Here is an 18,856-nt window from a genome sequence, read left to right as displayed (position 1 = left end):
CTTAAAATTCCTTTGGCTATTCTGAGTCTTTTTTGTCCTTCCAGATGAATTTTAGGACTGATTTTTCTAGTTCTGTGAAGAATGTCATTGGTGTCTTGATGGGGATTGCATTGAATCTGTATGTTGATTTTGATAGTGTGGCTATTTTAACAATATTAGTTCTGCCTGTCCATGAACGTGGAAGACCTTTCCATCTTCTGAGGTCTTCCTCAATTTCTTCAGGGTTCTATGGTTTTCGTTGTAGAGGTCTTTCGCTTCCTTAGTTAGATTTATTTCTAGGGTTTTGTGTGTTTTTTTGTTGAGACTATTGTGAATTAAACTGTTTTCCTGATTTCTTTCTCAGCAGATTGATTGTTGGTATATAGGAAAGGCATTGATTTTTTTGTATATTGATTTTCGTAACCTGCTGCTTTGTCATTTTTTTAAATTAGCTCTAGCAGTCTTCTGGTGCAATTTTTGGACCTCCTAGATATAGGATCCTATCATCTAGCACTCTATTAAATAGGAGTGGTGAGAGTAGACATCCTTGTCTTGTCCCATATTTTAAAGAAATGTTTCCAGTTTTTCCCTGTAAACATTCTTGAGTGTCATTCCGACCTGTTGTTAGGAACAACTTGATGTTAGATTTATTCTGGGCTCTCTCGCCTCCCTGATGGGCCAGCACCCTCCCAGCACTTTGACCTGTGTCTTGTGGTTCTTTTCTGGTCTGGGTGCAGTTCTTGGCCCTGCAGGAGCTCTGAGCTCCCAGGCTGAAGCGGTCTGCTGTGCCCAGTGCTCTGCGGGATCCTCGAGGTCCCAACAGTTCTCCAAGGTCCTCCCTGCCTCCCGGTACTCTGTGGGTCTAGCCATGTTGACCTGCCCAGACTCTGATCTCACTCCTTAGCTCAAGAGGTTTTCCAGCTCCGCCACAGTTGCTCCTCACGGTGCTGCAGCCTGGGAACTCCAGCCTCCGATGCCGGGATTCCAAATACCAGAATAGAGTTTGCCACTAAGTGAAGGTTGAGTGAGCAGGAAAACAGCACCCCTTGGGCCCTCAGGTCATTTGTGTAAGTATTGTATGTCCCTGGCATGGGGTAAGACGGCAGATCCCAACTTCCTGTCCTTTATTTTCCCTAAAGCAACATTTGACTATCTGAAAGTTCTCTGCTCATACGTCTTCTGAAGGTATCATTACTTCTTGGAGTTCATTTTTTAAGCCCCTGCAACAGGGGATAGTCTAAAAAACTGTGTCCACCAGGACAGAGATACCTGCCCTTTTGAGCCACACTGGTGATTACCCGCCTATGCTTTGCTGAGGTTTAATGCACGAGTCCTGTGCGTAAGCCATTCAGCAACTCCATGCTGAAGCATGCGCCATGAGTGGCTCTGGGTTAGCTTCAGAAATTCTCCTGCTGCGTCAAGAACTCCTCACTGAAGAAGCCGGGCATGGTGGTGCTCATCTGCAATCTCAGCTATTCCGGAGGCTGAGGCAGGAGGACTACAAGTTTGAAGGCAGCCTGGGTAACTTAGTGAGACCCTGTCTCAAAATAAAAACTGAAAGAGTCTGGGAATGTGGCTCAGTGGCGAAGCCCCTGAGTTCAATCCCCAGCATAAGAAAGGAGAGAGGCGGGAAAGTCTCAATGGAAAAAAAGCTTGCTGAAAGCCAGTGTGCTGGTGCTAGAATGGAGCAGTTCAATAGCTCCTCTAAAATAGAGCTGTCAGCCCGTAGTAGAACCTGTTCACAGCTCCTCATTGTACCCAAACTACCATTTAGCTCTAAATGGGCGAGGACATACAAAGGAGTCCACTCATTGTTCTCTGCAGGATTGGGTCCAGCTCTTCAAAGGGATTGCTCAGTGTTGCTTTTATTTTTAGTCCATGTTTCTGGTCCTCCAAGGACTAAGCATGACAGGGACTTGTAATTCCAATACCTGAAAAAGTGATTGGCTTTCTCGCTTCATAGAATTTTAGAATTGGGTATGAGCAGCTTGGTAAGCTCTCAGGAAAACAAACCAGCTGGAGGGGGACTTTATCCCAAGAGACCACAGGCTGGTCCAAGGGCACATGTGGCCTGCTGCCTGTGTTTAAGGTTTTGTGGGAACGTGGCCCGCCCACTAGTTGACGCCCCAGTCTGTTCTTGCTACACAGAGGAGCTACAGCGCCGTCTTACAAGGCCCCACTTAGTCACTACCTTGCCCTTTTCGGAAAACGTTGCCAACTCCTGGGCCATCGTCCTGGAGATGAAGCAAGATAAAAGATCGAAAATCAGGGCTCAGAAAGCAAGTGCGGACAGCCTGAGTAGTGCCCGGCTAGGAGTGCTGGGCACTGGGGCAGGGGGTGAGCGGTGCTGGGGCCCGCTTTCCTGACCACCCGCCTGGGCTATTGGCTGTTGAGATGCCTGGAGGAATCTCACATTTCATTTTATGGGCAATATCTACATATTAAAGGTTAGCAGCAATTTTAGAGAAATGGCACCATACAAATCTGATAATACGAGCACATTTTAAACCCTCTTATAAGTTACCAGTTTAAGTGCACAGTTTGTCCTGCTAGATTAGCACTCTACCGCTGAGCCACAATCCCAGCCCAGTATTTATTTTTTAGTTATAAGTGGACACATATCTTTATTTCATTTTATGTGGTGCTGAGGATCGAACCCAGTGCCTCAACCTCTGAGCCACAATCCCAGCCCCAGAGGTTTTTACTTTTTAAGGTCAATATTCAGTTGTTAGGGTAAAGATAGGTAGGAGAGATATTAGCAATTATTTCATGCAAAAGAAAGTGTCTCTCTGTGTAAATTCATTTATTAGTATGAAGTACCTGTAGTGGGCAGTTGGTGTGACTGGCTGATGAATGAGACTCAATACAGAGGGATGCCTCTGCTTTGGAAAAGCAGCTTGCTGTACATGCTGCGTCTTCCCTAGAGACCCCATGGAAAAATAATAATTTTATTCCTTTTTTTAATCTTTGGAAACAAAAGATTAAGTGAACAAGGTTATTCTACAGATCTCTGGAACACCAAAAATAGATGCAGGAAACATTGAGTAGAACATTGGGAGCTGTGGCCAGAGTGTCCATCTGTCCTGGAGAGTCATGGAAGCTCTGGGGTAGAGCCAAGGGCACGAGGGGCCTTGTGGAGGTCCTTATGGAGAATAGATGTTCAGCATCTAAGAGTTTTTCCCTCCAAGACGTAATTGTTGAGAAGTCTGCAAATAAGGAGATTGGTTGTATTCTGTCCCTGAAGGACACCACCCCAACTTGAACCGTCCTCTTTCGGGCACTTTAAAAGTATACAGATTGACAAGACTTGTCCATTCATATAGCTCCTGGTTGTCACTGCACCGATTTATCTTTATATGTGAACAGACAGGAAGCATGACTTGACGATTTGAGAAGAAGCTGCAGCATTGTTAAGATAGGGAAAGACGGGGAAACCTGCTCTCCAGTCCCCTCTCGCACTGGGAGAGTCGTGTTCATGTTTCATAAATCCTGTTCCTTTACGCTTTAAAAAGATAGGGAAAGATGATGACTGGAGACAAAGCAGATTAAAAGGAAAAAAACACTTGCATTTTTTCAAGTGTTTGAAAAAATCCAATCAGTGTGATCAGAAAGAAGATACTTTTTTCATGAAACAAGAACAGGGTGTATAGAAATAAGCTCAGTCAGAGAGCAAAGCAGCTGCCCTTGAGGACTAAACATCTAACTGCCTAAAATAAAAAGGGGGAAACCAAATTTGATGTTAAGACAAATAACTAGTACAAGAAGACCAGGAAATAGACCAAAGAAAATTAGGAATTCCTGACATATTAGATAGACAATAAGAGAGAATGATTTACAATATAAATATTGCTCATAGCTGAAGGCCAGGAGTGCCCATGTGTTCTTCACACAGTGGAAAATAATGCTTATCTTTGACACCTGTAGTAAATTTTTACAGTAAATGTTAGGCCTAGAAGCTTCTAGAGACATTTAAAATCAGGGCTGGGGATGTAGCTCAGTGGTAGAGCACTTGCCTAGAATGCACAAGGCCCTGGGTTTGATGCCCAGCACCAAAAAGAGAAAAAGCAAAAAATATCCATATGGCTTCCAGAGAATGCAAATGCAGTGGGTTTCTCATCATCACTAAGCATAAAACCAGTGGAGCAAACGCCCTCTGCATCTGAGGCCGCTGATTTGCAGCCTCGAATTCCCAAACTACCAAGTGTGAAGCAATAATAATAAGGACTGAAAATTTGTCTTCCATACTACTGTTCGGATGTGTCCCAGGAAGGCAGCTGATTAACCGTGGAATCAGGAAGCCGAGTCTGTTGCAAGCAACAGGCGCCAACTCTGGCTCATTAAGGCAGAAAAGGGATTTATTGGAAGGCGGCAGATCACTCCCAGGATCAGCGGGAAGACAAGAGCCCTGCCTGGAGACCGGGCAGGAGTGAGAACCTCCGAGGCTGGGGCCCAGCTTCCACAGCCCACGGCCACCCCAAGCCTTCTCCCCTGCTGTGCTTTGCAGGAGCAACGCCAGGTCCAGGGCCACTCTGGGGCTGTGCTGGGCCCACCCGGGAGCAGGCCTGGCTGAGCTTCCAGGAAGCTGGCGAGAGGGGCTTTTCCAGCCCTACGGGGGTGGGCTTGCCCCCCACAAAGGTGGGTGAAGTGGAGGTTTTCCTGTCGTAGGAGAAAGGCTCAGACACTGGACAGCAAGTGACAAATGTCCACCCCAGGCATCAACCCTGTGAGCTGTGAAGGGAGATGGCAGAATAGCAGGCGCACACAGGCCTGGGAACAGCTGGCCAGGAGCAGCAGGAAACGTGGGGATCTCATGGAATCTCTGAAAAGGAGGGGAGTTGGAAGAGCTGGAGGGGGCGGTGGAAACGCCACGGAGAACAAGAAAGGCAACTGACTCCAGTGCATTGTTCCCCTCTGTACAATCGTGGGCAGCACGGGCTTCTCATTATTCTGACGTGATGATGTGGCTCAGGAGAAAGGGAGGAGGGGAGGAGTGGGTGATGTTGCTGAAGGACAGCTGCACATCATGATCCACCAGTAATCTCAGCAGTTTGGGAGACTGAGGCAGGAGGACTGCAAGTTCAAAGCCAGCCTTGGCAACTTAGCAAGGTCCTGAGTAACTCAGTGAGACCCGAATACTAAATAAATTACAGAAAAGGGCTGGGGATGTGGCTCAGTGGTTGTGCACCCTGGATTTACTCCCCAGTACCAAAAAAAAAAAAAAAAAAAGAAAGAAAGAAAAGAAATGTCTATGTGAGCATATTACTTAGGGACACAGAGGAAGCCACCAGGAGAAATGGCAATGTTAGTTCCTCTGAGATGGCCCAGCTTTTAAAAAACGGGTCAGCCTAGCATGGTGGTGCACACCTGTAATCCCAGCAACTCTGCAGGCTGAGACAGGAGGATCAAAAGTTTGAGACCAGCCTCAGCAACTTAAACAAGACCCTGTCTTAAAATAAAAATGGCTGGGGTTGTAACTCAGTGGTAGAGCACCTCTGGGTTCAATGCCTAGTTCGATGATCTGCCTCCCGCAAATCATTTCCATCTATTTATGTTTAAACTATCTTAAATGATACTTAAAAACAAAATAAATGTATACATTGCAGAAAGGAAGACACTAGTTTATAAGTGAATGGCTTCTATCTCAAAAGTTCAGTCACTGTGAGGTTTCTTTTCCTTTAGAAACCTACCTACCTTTCTCTCTCTCTCTCTCCCCCCACCACCCCAAATTAGCCCACATGTAGAATTTATCGTGACATTAAAATGCCCTAGTTAATAAGTCAAGAGAAGAAAAATGTCCGCACGTGGGATCCACCCCAGTGACCCGAGTGAGAAACGGTGGGCTAGCTGCTGCCTCCTGAGCTCAGGACTGGCTCTTCCTAGTGGTTTGGTTGGGGACAGGCGCCTCACCCAGGAGCTCACAGGTGCTGCCCGTGGGGAGGTTCTGAACTCAGCCTCTCACAGAAGAAGGCTCAGAGAAGACCTGAGATCTCGCCTGGGGAACTCACCTCTGCTACTTGGCCCTGGGAGTGTAGTCTGGAGCTTGGCGTGTAGGGGACCGTGAGGTGTCCCCACCTTTGTCCTGGTGTGCCAGGGCCCCTTCCTACCCACGAGGACCCCCCACTCCAGTCCTCTCCCAGGTCTCTGTGCTCGGTGCATGCACAGCCCGTGAGATGACCCTGCTTCACTACCTCCTGCGTCCTCTTTGATAAGCAGGGACCACTGTGCCCCCTTTAAAATCACATGCCCATCCAGGGCCTGGAACACAGCAGCACTTACAAAACATTTGAATGGGATGAAAAATGGCAGATTGAGCTGGCATGAGGTCACATCTAGAAACTAGGTATTCTTGAAATCCCATGCCTTGCCCAGTGCATGAAGTCCAAGTGCGACTCTGCCGAGGTGGAATCCCCTCCTGTGGATCCTTTCCCTAGCGGGCTCACCCTGTCCTCGCTTTTTATTTTCCTTTTCTTTTCCTTCTTCTGTTCAAAGTACTCCATCTCATCTTTGACTTTGAAACAAACTATATCATCTGTTCAGTTCTAGGCTGGCCCAGATCTCCTATTCACTGGGGAAAGGGAATTTATTTTAGCATTTGGTTTGTTAATACACGGTAGGCCATGCCTTGTTCTTGATCTCATGTTTTTCCTGGGGCTCACTGCGGGGTGGATAAGGATGATTTGGGTCCCACCCTGACGCAAGGATGCCCTTTCTGTTAGCATGTCCCATCCGTTTTAAACCTGCACACACTGAATGGTACCTAAACCTTTCGACAGTCTAAGAAATAAACCAGCAGGCTTCTTTTGTTTAATCCCAAATGAAAATGATTTTTGCTTTTCTTATTATGCACTTAGCCCACGTTTACTTTAAAATGATTTTGAAGTATGAAAAGGTAAGAAGAAAGTGAAATCACCATAAGCCTACCACTCAAAGATTAATGCTTTCATACTATTTGGTATAGTATCGGTCTTCAGATACTTGGTTTCTATGCATATAATTTCCCCCACCAAAAAATTGTTTTACTATTCACAGCTATTTAAAAAAAACCTTGCATATGTAGATGTACATCGTTATTAATTACATAACATTCCATTATATAAATGTACAATGACTTAGGGAATTTTTCTTCTGAGATTGGGCATTTAACTTGGACGCATGTGGAAAAATACAAATATTCAAGTAACTGTTTTTAATAGACAAACTGTAGAAATAATGTAAATGTTCAGGACATACTCTGGAATTGTTAGTTTGAATGATATAGATTTAATGTATATAAATAGACATGATACTTTTAAAATGCAATAAAATGTTTCAAGATTATCAAAATGAAGTTGTCATATTTAATTTTACTTCCCAGAGATAACATGGCCACCATTACTTAACGTTCTATGTGGATCCTTCCAGAATTCTTTCCTCTATGGATATATGGAAAATTTATTATGAGATTTACAGTTTTTACCCCCATAGGATCATTTTTTTACATATCTTTTTCCACCTTTAAGTCAGCAACTTTAAATTTTCCTCTGTATGCTTTTTAAAAATCTTTTAACTCCAACATACACACACACGTACACACACATCTGTCCCCTGAAGGTGGGTGATGTTGGAGCCTTGGGTTTACCCATCAAAGAACTCCAGGAATTCCTTGGTTCATACAAACTGAATAAGAGATACAACTCCATGATGCTCTGCGTAAGGCTCTAAGACCTGGGCCTGAGGTCTGACAGGAGACCTGGAGCAGGTGTCATTGTGAAATCATGCAGCGGAAGCCTCGACAGCTATAAAGCAAGGAGGGGCTTCTCGATGAGACACAGGAAGTCACGGCCACTGACAAATGCTGAACAGACCACAGTTCAGATGCTGGTCCTTGTCACTTGTTAACTGAATCCTCAGGTAAATCCTGAACCTCTCTCTGGCTCGGTGCAAGATGTGTACATACACCACAGAGTCATGAATATTTACGGGGAAATGGTTACAGTAGAGGAGTGTTGAATTTCCATTAGTATATCTATGGTTAAGTAAAGGGACTAAGCGTTGAATCAAAGCAGCATTCTATGAAAAGTAAGGTCCTTCTGTACGCACCAACAGGCATTAAACTCTTTTGAGATGGGTTATTGTGGAATAGTATGTGGCTTGCTACCATTTGTGTGAACCTTTGTTTGAAAACTCGTGGTGTTAGATGTCTGTGTACAAACTTACATTAACATAGACAATCAGAAAGAATAGCCAAGTATCTTAGTGATACCTATCTTTGAGAAAGGGAGCTAGAGATCAGGAATAGGAGCAACACTTTCTTTCCATGGATACCCATTCTTGCTACTTAAACTGTCATGTTCATTTATGGTATAAAAAAGTCTTGTTGTTTTTTTTGTTTGTTTAATTATGAATGCATTTTTTTTCAAATTCTCTGTAAACACAGTGTCAATTTAATATAGCTTTCCAAATGTTTTTATATGGCAATTTTCCACAATCATCTTTTCAGTAAGGTTTTTTTGTTTTTTGTTTTGATATTGGGGATGGAACCCAGGGGCACTTAACCACTGAGCTACATCCCTAATCCTTTTTTATATTTTTATTTTGAGACAGGGTCTAGCTAAGTTGCTTAGGGCCTCACTAAGTTGCTGAGACTGGCCTTGAACTTGCAATCCTCTTGTCTCAGCCTCCCAGGTCGCTGGGCAGGAAGTGGTTTGCAGTATAGACTTGAGCAACCATACTTGCCAGCACTGAGTCTTGGCAGATTGTTTTAGGTGCTCTAGACGACAGTTTTCTCCTGAATAGGAAGTGATAATAACAACAATCTCATGGAGTTGCCTGAGAATGAGATAATCCGGTGGAAAGCAGTCAACATGATGCGTGGTGGTAAGCACTCAAGGGTTTGTTGTGTAGTAATGAACACTAACAGTCCATATCCGTCAGGACTCTTGATCACAAGTGGAAGTGACCTCGCTCACTTGCCTCCTGCCCCCAAAGGGAATCTGTTGGCTCACACAATTACAAGTATACTGTCCACCTTGGGGCTGCGTGGAGCACCTCTCTCGGGCATTGGGCCAGCCTCTCTTGGGCTCTGAACGAGGCTTTTCTTCTGTGTTGACTCAGTCACCAAGTGGCTTCAAGCTTCCATCTTACCAGCATTTTCTGGCAAAAAGAAGCCAGTAGTTCTCAGTCCCGGGCTCAACTGGGTGACGGTGTGCTGGTTATGGGCCCCTCCATGGACCAGACGCTCGGGCTGTGCGACTGGTGCCGCCCCATCACTGTACTCGCCTCTGCAGCCTTGGCGGGAAGGCTCATCATGAAATGCTCAGCAATCGCGGGCCTTTTGCCCTTAGTCTGGAGAGTCAGAAGCCTCCTGAACTCGATGCTGCACAAGAGTCGCCTCCCCAAAGGAAGAACTAGGAGCAACAAATGCCCGGCAGGCAGAAGCCAGGTGTCGCCCTCACCCATGCCTGCCTGCCTGCCACAGGCCTTCATTCCCCGCTGCCCGTGGGTTTTCAGAAGCACTCGCAGCAGGGCCTGTCAGGACAGGGGCCGAGGTTCCAAAGTCAGCACGAGCCTCGTTTACAGTAAAAGTTGCCCTTGAAATTACTGCAGGAAGGTGCCCTGGGAGTTCTGCATATGCAGTCTCTACTGCTCATGGGACCAAGTAGCACCAGACAGATCACTTACGTGCTCACAGGCAGTAGAGTGCCTCTTGTAAGAATATCGAGGAGCAAGACACTGTCAGTACTCGCAGTCAGCTCAGAAGACCTCTGTGACCAATCATGGGGGTGGTGTCCCTGACACCCAGTGGGCCAGCAGCTCTGCAGTGGTGTCCTCTGGTTCAGCTCAGTCCTGACTCTCTACCTGGAGGTACTGTCAGGTACTGACCCCTCTCCCAAGGCAACCACAGGCCCCAGGTTGCTGGCCCCGGGTTGCTGGCCCAGGCTTCTGACCAAACAACTATAAATCAGGGTTTTGTGAGCTTTCTTCAGGGTACAACTGCCATGGTGTAGCAATGCACAGAACTCAGAAATACTTTATTGACTGTTTCTTATAAAGACATTGTGAAGGAAATGAATGGGTGAGACGGGAGGACCATGGATGGAGTTCCTCCGTCTCCAGCTGTACCACCCTCCAGGACCCTCCCTGTGGGCAGCCATCCAGGAGCACTGCAAATTCCGTCTTTTCAAGTTTGTGGAGGCTTCTTTACTCAGGCGTGATTGTTTAAGCTCTTGCCACTGATGGTCAATTCAACCTTCAGCCCAATCCACATCACCACCTTGGGGTTGGTGATGGGGCCAGAAGTCCCAACCCTCAGTCATGGTTTGGTCTTCCCGGTGACCAGCCATCTGTCAACTCATTAGCATTCTTTAAAAATCACTTTGGAGAGTCCAAGGGTTTTAGAATTTGTGTGCCAGAAAACTAGACGAAGAACAAATGCATGTCACCACATCACAACTCTCCATTCAGTAAGATTCTCACATTCTGGGCAAGCAAAAGTTGAAATTTCTATGGGCTCTGCTGCTCAGCCCAGAGCCGGGCAGCGTAGGCGGAGACCACCTGAACTACTGAAATCCTGCCACCTCATCCGTGTGTGCTTGGATCTGCTGCGCACTGAGACGATCCTGCTCCACCGTATATCAGTGCTCAGCCTGTCCCCCAAAGGGACTGCAGTCAGCGCACCCCATTCAGACCCAGGACCCAGGAAGCCTGCAGTCCTCAAGTCCAGGTCAGCCTCCCCATCCATGAAGCAGCGGAGGAAAAATAAAGGATGACCCTCCAGAGAACATCATTCAAGAAGGGGTCACGCCGTACAGGTGTCACCTGCTGCCGTTGCTCACGTTCTCAACGAGCACAGCCACTGGGCGGAGATGGGCCTGGTTATGGAGCCACTGTGGTCTCCTCATTTATTTCCGGTGTGGACTTGTGGGTGGGCCTAGTGATTGATTCCCTTGAGAGGCTGGGACGTCAGAGGCCTTTCTTTTCTGAACTTAATGATTCTCTGGCAGTAAAAGTGCCTTTAATCTGGTGTTTAGGTTTAGGTTTGGTCATCTCATCTGGATGCTTAGTCACCAAATCACACCTGGAGACTAGCCATGGTCCTTGAAGTTCCCAGTCTCTGACAGCAGACCTCTGGGAATGTCCCTAGCCTGTGGCTTCATGCATCTGTGAGCCTCCAGTCAATTTGAACCACTAGTATGGGATGGAGGGAGAAACTGACAGGGGCGGTTCTTGAACCGTGGGCTTGGTGGAGAAAATAGTTCCAGGGGCCCAGGATTTCTAGGTCTCAAATCTTTTCCAACTCTGTCCACCTTCTATTGACTGTAGCTTGTGTCCTCTTGGATCGCCTTCTTCAGTGAAGCCATTGATTTTCTTTTAGGTGGTATGGCCACTGAGCACGGGAAGGGACCCCCACGGTCTGGCGCTCTCCCCGGGCCTGTCAGCTCCCCTCGCAGCCCCGCCTGCCTAGCTCAGTCTTGCAGCCGCCGTCCAGGTTCCATCTCAAAGCTGATGCAAAAAGGAGACTTTGGGGGCTGGGGATGTAGTTCAGTTGGTAGAGAGCTTGCCTCGCATGCACAAGGCCCATCACCACAAAGACAAAAGGAAGATTTTGTTGGTCATACAACTGCAACTGGGGAAGACCAGCAGTCACCCCACATACGGCCCTAGCCAGGTGCTCAATCCCAGCCTGGAATGCCCTTCCATCTCCACTCTGCCTCCCCTGCGGGCTCCCTTCCCAGGTAGCCTCTGGCTCCTGGCTCATCAGCCCTACTGGAAAGGACACAACTGCTTGCCAGTAGTTCCAGGAAAATTCCTGGGGTTGTCCCTTGTTCACGTGCCTCCCATTCACCAGGGGAGGGACAGGATGGAGCACAGTGATTAGCCAAGCCTGGGTCACTGTGTGCGGGTGATCCGGGTTGACGGGGAAGGTCAGCCCCCAAACAAAGCTGGAGTGTTTGCCAGGCCACCCAAAACAACAGGGCCTCCCAACCCCAGGATTCATGGCAGAGCTGGGAGGGCACAATGACGTGGAGAAAGCAGCTTGCTGGGCTGGGACAGAGCTCAGCAGCAGCACTTACCTCACGCTCAAGTGTTCAATCCTTAGCATGGCCCCCTGCTCCCAAAACAAGAAAGCAGATTACCAAATTGCCCTTATATACAGATAGCTTCATAGCTCAGTGCTGTCCAGATCTAGTGGACAGAGAATATGGGCCCCAAATGGAGGCCATAGGGCAACATGTAGGAACCAGGTGAAGTAATCACCAGTCGGGCTGTACTTGCTTAATGATGTTATAAGGCCAAAGTTCATTTTAATGTGGAATCAGTGTCACGTTATGGAGATTGTACTGTTTCTTTTTTTTTTCTTTTTTTTTTTTTTTTTTTGGCAAAATGTATACCACTAAACCACATCCCCAGCTCCTATGTCCCTTTTTTGTACCGTGTCTTTGGAATCCAGCGTGTATTTTACACTCACCGCCCATGTGGATTCAGATGAGCTAGTGGCAGGGGTTGCTGTAGAGGACAGTAAGGTTTAGTTGGTCATTTTTTCATTTGGGAGCTGGATATCTCATCTTCTTGTAAGTTCTTCCGTATCACGGGGAGTGATTACAAGTGTCTTCCCCACAATGAGCACACGTACGCCATTTCCACACTGGGGCTGGTTGGAGCCACTTGGGTCTGAACACACATCCTGGCTGTGCAGTTGGTACCTAACAGTCACCTCTTAGTCATCGGTCTTCAGTCCGAGACGGACTGTAAGCTCCAGGAAGACAGGGACTCTCATCGGTCTTGCTTACCTCTGTATCCTAAGCACAGTTCCCAGTGCATAGAAGACATTGCCCAGATATTTAAAAGTGGAATAGAATTAAGTTAAAAACGTAGGGCTTCTCATTTGCCAGGCTCGGTGATAAACTGGAGAAAGTAACCCTGGTTTGAAGCCCACGGTTGCATATTTGCAGTATTTGTTTTTCTGATGATGGACCGTTTGTAGTCTGTGGCTAGTTGTGTTACCACTCAATCACTCTTTTGATGAATAAATAGAGAATGATTGAATGCCTACAGAAACCCAGGCTCTGCGCCAAGCACTGGGTATACAAAGATAAATGGGAAACAGTCTCTGCCTTAAAATGAGAAACAGATAAGTACAGTAACTTCTACAGTAAAACCAATAAGTGTTAGGATACAAATAAACCGTGTTTGGGGAGCATGCGGAAGGGGGTCCAAGTCAGGCCAGAGCCTGTGATGTTCGTAGCCTCCAGCCCCATTCCTGGCACGGATGTTGAATCAGTGGCTCAGTGAGCCAAGGGGCACCTGAACGGTTGACGAGGGTTGCCAGGTCTGCCCATGGAGAGAACGCACGATCGCTGTGGGTGCAGAGAGCGCTCTGTGCGGCCTGGGCCCTGGAGGCAGCCTGGAGGGCTTAGAGCTGGCAGAGCCGGCAGCATTTGGCAGGGCAGAGCGCGGGCAGCCTTCTGTGGCCGTGGGCATGACTGGTGACAATCATTGCACTCTCTCACTACAGGCGAAGCGAAGGCTGGAGCTGGGAGACAGCGGCCATCAGTACCTCTCAGATGGTTTAAAAACCCCCAAGGGCAAAGGAAGAGCCGCGCTGCGAAGTCCAGACAGTCCAAAAAGTAAGGGTTCTTCCCGTCCTTCCTCTTCTCCTCAGTGTGGGGTCCCCACTGCAGAGCTTGTGGCTGGAAGGTGGCAAGGCGTGGACAATTCTGGCATGATTGGTTCATTTTTCATCTCTTTCTGAGCCTGTCCAAACTGAATACGTTGCCTGCAGACACCTACATTCACTGTAGCACCCCAGTACTGACTCGGGGTGGGGAGACTTCTCTAGCGGAAGGCAGTTTGACTCTGCCCTCGGAGACAGGCTTTTGGCCTATCTTTGTTCTATAATCAAATTTTACTTTGACTTCCCTTCATGGGCATTACTGCAGACGCCGAGACTAGCCGGGTGTCGATGAACTGTGCCTGTCAGTCATGTCTGTGCTGACCTCCATCTCAGCCTCCCACGTGGTGCAGAAGAATCGATTGCACCCAATACACTGCAGCCAGTTCCCATTTCCATCAAACACTGTCATCCTTTCTTTGGGGAGAGAAAGAGGCCAGTGGGTTAGAAATAGCCAAGTAGCCCCTTTGCAAATTATTGGCATCATTTAATGTGAGAGCTACTTTACCCTTTATTCTGTAGCTGCAGTCTGTGCTTTAGGCCGTCCGCAGCGTGCACCCACTGCTGAACGTAAACCTCGGTCCTGCACCTATACCATGATAAAGACAATATTCAGTAAGGAAATTCCATTTGCAAGAGATGGAGAGAGTCGATGAAAGATTTTTCCCGGTGTTCTTCATCAACATTTGAGAAATGTTTCAAATACTCCACACACACCAGAGCCGGCAAGGCCAGTTGACATGAGTCTGTTTGAGACCCTGTCCTGGAGAGAGGGTGGCCCTGTCCCTCGGGTTCAGCCCACAGGTGCAATTCCCAGAGGCTACAGAGTTTTTTCTCTCACTTAACAGATCGTTTTGAGCACCTACTGTGTGTGAGATACTTCATTAGATCCAGGGAGTAGGGTAAGCCAAAGTAGAAGCTACTTTTGAAAGTCCAGGGAAAGTCTATAGTCACACACAGGCATTTATCAGCCCCCCTTTTTCTAGTAAAGCAGTGGCCTAGCTTTCTGCAACCCCACCCCGGACTCCAACAAGAGCTTTGCTTCAGATGCTAATCCTTGGGCTGCAGCGGGACAAGGGCTTGCTGAACTGCGGAGAAACCCTTCATTTCTTTACCTCTCCCCCTATCCCCCACCCGCTCGGGTTTTGTTTTTCTTTAAGCTCCAAAATCTCCCTCAGAAAAAACGCGGTATGATACGTCCCTGGGTCTGCTCACCAAGAAGTTCATTCAGCTGCTGAGCCAGTCGCCGGACGGGGTCCTGGACCTGAACAAGGCAGCGGAGGTGCTGAAGGTCCAGAAGAGGAGGATCTACGACATCACCAACGTGCTGGAGGGCATCCACCTCATCAAGAAGAAGTCCAAGAACAACGTGCAGTGGATGTGAGTGGCCCCCGCTCCCAGCTCCTCCCTCCTCGGCTTCCTGGGCAGAAGTTCAAAGTCTTGTGCATGCACAGTTCCCATCCTGATACTGTCAGGGGTAGAAGGATTTCCGTTTGAATTGCATTAAGCCAGGGACCCCAGGTCCAGGAGGCAGTTGTTAATGGAATACTATTCCTCCGTCGCACTGAGGTCTGCCTCTCGCGTGTGTGATCACATAGAGTTCACACGTGTCTAGCCCGTCTCTAAGAGGACTTGGAGATTAGGGCTGTACAACCACACCGTCACGTAGTGTGTGTCCCCGGTTCTGGTGGGCTGACTCCCATTCTGTGTAAATTAAGTGAGACACACCTGTCCCAGTCTCTTCTCTAAAGAAGAATGGTGTCCCTTGTCCCAGTACGCCCACACGCCCGTCATCCGTGATCCTGGGCAGAGCCTCTAAAGAGCCAGTGTTTTGTAAGTACGGCTTTGAACTGTCACCGCACATCAGCAGGAATAAATCTGTTTTAGGGTGGCTTCGAAAAAATAGATTTCAAGCATTATAAGATGAATAGATAACCTTCTGGCGCTTTTTGGAATCGGATGGTCTGGTGACCCATTTTGACCTGTGCTTTAGAGAAACCTGTTGAGTGCTGGCCTTTGTTCCTGCAGATACTTAGCACATCTCTTTCCCTTACCTGCTTTTTAGCTGCTGGTGTAAGACCCCCAGAAATTACCTGGGTCTTCTGTGCTTATGGATGATGTTTTTTTGAGTTTCGAACCATTCCATCTCACTGTCTGTCTTTTTATGCTTTTTTCCCGTTCTCTCCCAGGAGGCCTGTGGCGGGTGGGACAGTCGGGAGCGAGGTGGCTGCACTCTTTTTGCCCTCTGAATTTCTGCCTCTTCCCCTAATTTCTATGGTATGAGGAGTGCAGGGCTGTGTTTATGAAAACCACACCTCAGGTTCTCACTGTCACAGTTGGTTAACGAGCACCGTGATCTCCTGTGGTAAGAGGGGACATTGACCCGAAGGACCAACTCTCCCTGTCCTCTCTCTCCTGAGTAGCCACAAAGAGTCTGTGTTTGGGTTTTAGGGGCTGCAGTCTGTCTGAGGACGGGGGCATGCTGGCCCAGTGTCAAGGCCTGTCCAAAGAAGTGACCGAGCTCAGTCAGGAAGAGAAGAAATTAGATGAACTGATCCAAAGCTGCACCCTGGACCTCAAACTGTTAACCGAGGATTCAGAGAATCAAAGATATCCTTTGTGCCGCCGGTTCACTGGGGCTGAGCCATCTGGACTATTTCCAGAACTCACAGTCTGACTTATGACTAAGGTAGATTTTACTGTGGTTTTGTGCAAATGAGTGTGTATGCGTGTGTTTGTACACCCTTGTGTGTGCAAACTCTCTTAGCTTTGCCTCCAAAGTCAGTGTTTATGGTAAGATAGTCATCCAACTGGATCCTGTCATTATCTATTTTGATAGCCAAGAGGGAACTGTTTTTCAAAGCATTATATTCATGTGTGCTTGGAACATATGGATACGCTCATAGCGTAATGCCACACTATTAAAAGATACGTAAAGTGTCAGTATTAATATTAATGACAACACTCAGCAGATTCGTCTTTGGCTTCCCAGATTTTTGGTGGGTGTTAGCTGTCACTGTTGGGGTTCTCACATTCTATTTTCTTTCCATCAGTCACTGTAGCAATTAGAGTTTGGTGCATCTCTCCACTTGGGCTATAGTGGAAGGGTTTGGAAGAGAATAGAAAAATTGTACTTTAACCCTGAAAGTGCATTATGCTGATTCCAAGAACTGATTTCACAAGCACCCCAAGACCTGAGAAATCTCAACTTGCCTGTTCCTCTTCAAACATTAGTCCTCAGAAATAAAAATATGAAAAGCCAATTCTTATTTTCAACTTACTGACACTTTTTTTGACTGTCAAAGGAAAACTTGTTCTTCATCATCTTACCACAAACAAAATAAGAGGGAGTTTACTTCATTATGTCGACAAGATTTGCCAATATTCTCAGTGATCAGATAAAAACAATTCATATGTTACCTCATCCCTAACTTTAGGTTCAATCTTCTGATGACTCCACGTTTATCTTTGTTAGAAAATAAAATGTGTCCTGCCCATATTCACCTCAGGTCTCATTTCTAGCAGACCCTGTTTTAGAGGATCTGGGGACATTTATTTTTCAATTCCAGCAGTTTTTTTTTTTTTTTAACTTGCAACTGTTCATTTCCTGTTGACCAGAGGATTGACCTTGCGGGCTGATCATTTGTGAGCTGGAGAAGAGGGGTGACGGCTTGAAGCCCCAGGGTGCCGAGTGGGTTTAGGGAGAGGCCAGCAGTGAGTTTCCCTCCTTGTTCAGTGGGGCGCCCGCTGGGCAGTGCTCTGTGGCTGCACCTGATTGGCAGCTTTCTGGAACATGTGGCCGGTACCACTGTCACCTGTGTTCGCCTTCTCTGGGGCCTTTATTGCAGAAAATAAAAGCTTCCTTGCAGGGGACGGCTCACCCGAGAAGCAGATTCGGGAGGGAGCCACAAAGGAAGCACTTTCAAGTTTGGAAGATTAGAAAATGTGTTTGCACAATTTATTTCAGTTCGCCATTCATTTCCCAATTTGGAGCAGCTTGTTCACAAATGTGTTGAAAGTTTTCTTCCTGCATCATGTTGAGTAATTGTAGATGAATTTTCATTTTAATAAGTCCTCGTCACCTTGCTTTCTGACAGCGGGCTGTAGCGTGGGAACCTGGTGGTTGGCTTCCCTGGGCTCTCAGAAAGGACCAGAACGCTCTGGTCTTCTACAATGGCCCCATTTGGCTTCCTTGGTGGGACAGTGATGACCCATCACCCAGACTCTTGAAAGGGCAGTCACCATCGAGCTCACGCTGACCCTCCTAAGGTCCGAACGGCTGAGAGTTAAAGAGGAGGGTCCGTGGTAGTTGTCCCCACGTGCGAGTGCAGATTGTATGTGGCTGTGCTTCTTTCCGGGACATGGACGCGCACTTCCTTCCGTGTATGAGAAGCTCCAGTTCTCAGGGACACCGTTTGCCCAGGCTCCCTGAGGCCCCGGCACAGGCTGGATCACAGACACTCTTAGCTGTATCGCCTGCAGAAATGCTTGACTTGACTTTGCTGTTTTATCCTACCCATATTTTGTGGGTTTATATAAGAAGAAATCGGCTAAATACACTGTACATTAATTATGTTCCTCCATGTCCCTTGCACAGAAAGCCATGCAGCCTGTTCTCTGACAGTGAAGGTAAAAGTAAGTGCCGTATTTTGTCACCATGTCTCTGGAGGCTGGGCTTGCAGGACACTTAAAAAGAATTGTGCAGTACTCACAAGTTTCTCCCAGGAGTAGTGAACTTTTCCTCCGTCAATGTTGCTCCGATTCATTCAGGTCGTGAGCACCTGGGAGCTGCTCCCTCCTTATGAACACGGAGATATCTGTAGAGTTCATAATATCACACAAAGGATAATTTTTCTAACAGAAATAATGACACTTATCTGTAGGTGATATATAATCACAGCCAGCCCAGGTGCACTTAAGAAAACAAGCCGTCTGCCTGAGCAGCGTTCGGAGTTCTGACACTGTTACGTTTGCTACTTATTCATTCACTTGGTGGCTGCTGACACTTACTCATAGCATAAGAAGTGATTGGAGCTCCAAAAAAAATCATGATTGGTAGACCTTAAATTTTTCCTGCAATTTGGGATCAGCCATCATTCAATTTGAGTGACAGAATACTTTATTAGAGTTCATGGAATACCCTTGGCCAAAGGAACCTGGCTTCGAAATCCCTGACCTAAATTTGAGTTTTGATTTTTTTATTTGATGATTTAACTCTTCTGTTTC

At 47.1% G+C, this 18,856-nt stretch overlaps 1 protein-coding gene across 4 annotated transcripts in view; it reads left to right on the top strand.

The window, feature by feature from the left end:
* E2F3 (E2F transcription factor 3) overlaps positions 1 to 18,856 on the top strand; it is a 693,003-nt gene that overhangs the window by 45,550 nt on the left and 628,597 nt on the right. Inside the window, exons 2-4 of one of the 4 annotated variants that reach the window (XM_081296311.1) lie at positions 13,475 to 13,586; positions 14,809 to 15,010; positions 16,082 to 16,240. In XM_081296311.1, coding sequence (XP_081152437.1) covers positions 13,475 to 13,586; positions 14,809 to 15,010; positions 16,082 to 16,240 — 473 coding nt within the window. Of the gene's footprint in view, positions 1 to 13,474; positions 13,587 to 14,790; positions 15,011 to 16,081; positions 16,241 to 18,856 lie in introns of all 4 variants that reach the window. The other 3 variants (XM_081296310.1, XM_081296306.1, XM_081296305.1) reach the window with 3 other exon arrangements.

Source organism: Spermophilus citellus (genome assembly GCF_964194105.1).
Source record: "Spermophilus citellus genome assembly, chromosome: 5".
NCBI lineage: Eukaryota > Metazoa > Chordata > Mammalia > Rodentia > Sciuridae > Spermophilus > Spermophilus citellus.
Note: the sequence above shows the minus strand (reverse complement) of the source record. Positions and strands in the feature narration are given on the sequence as shown.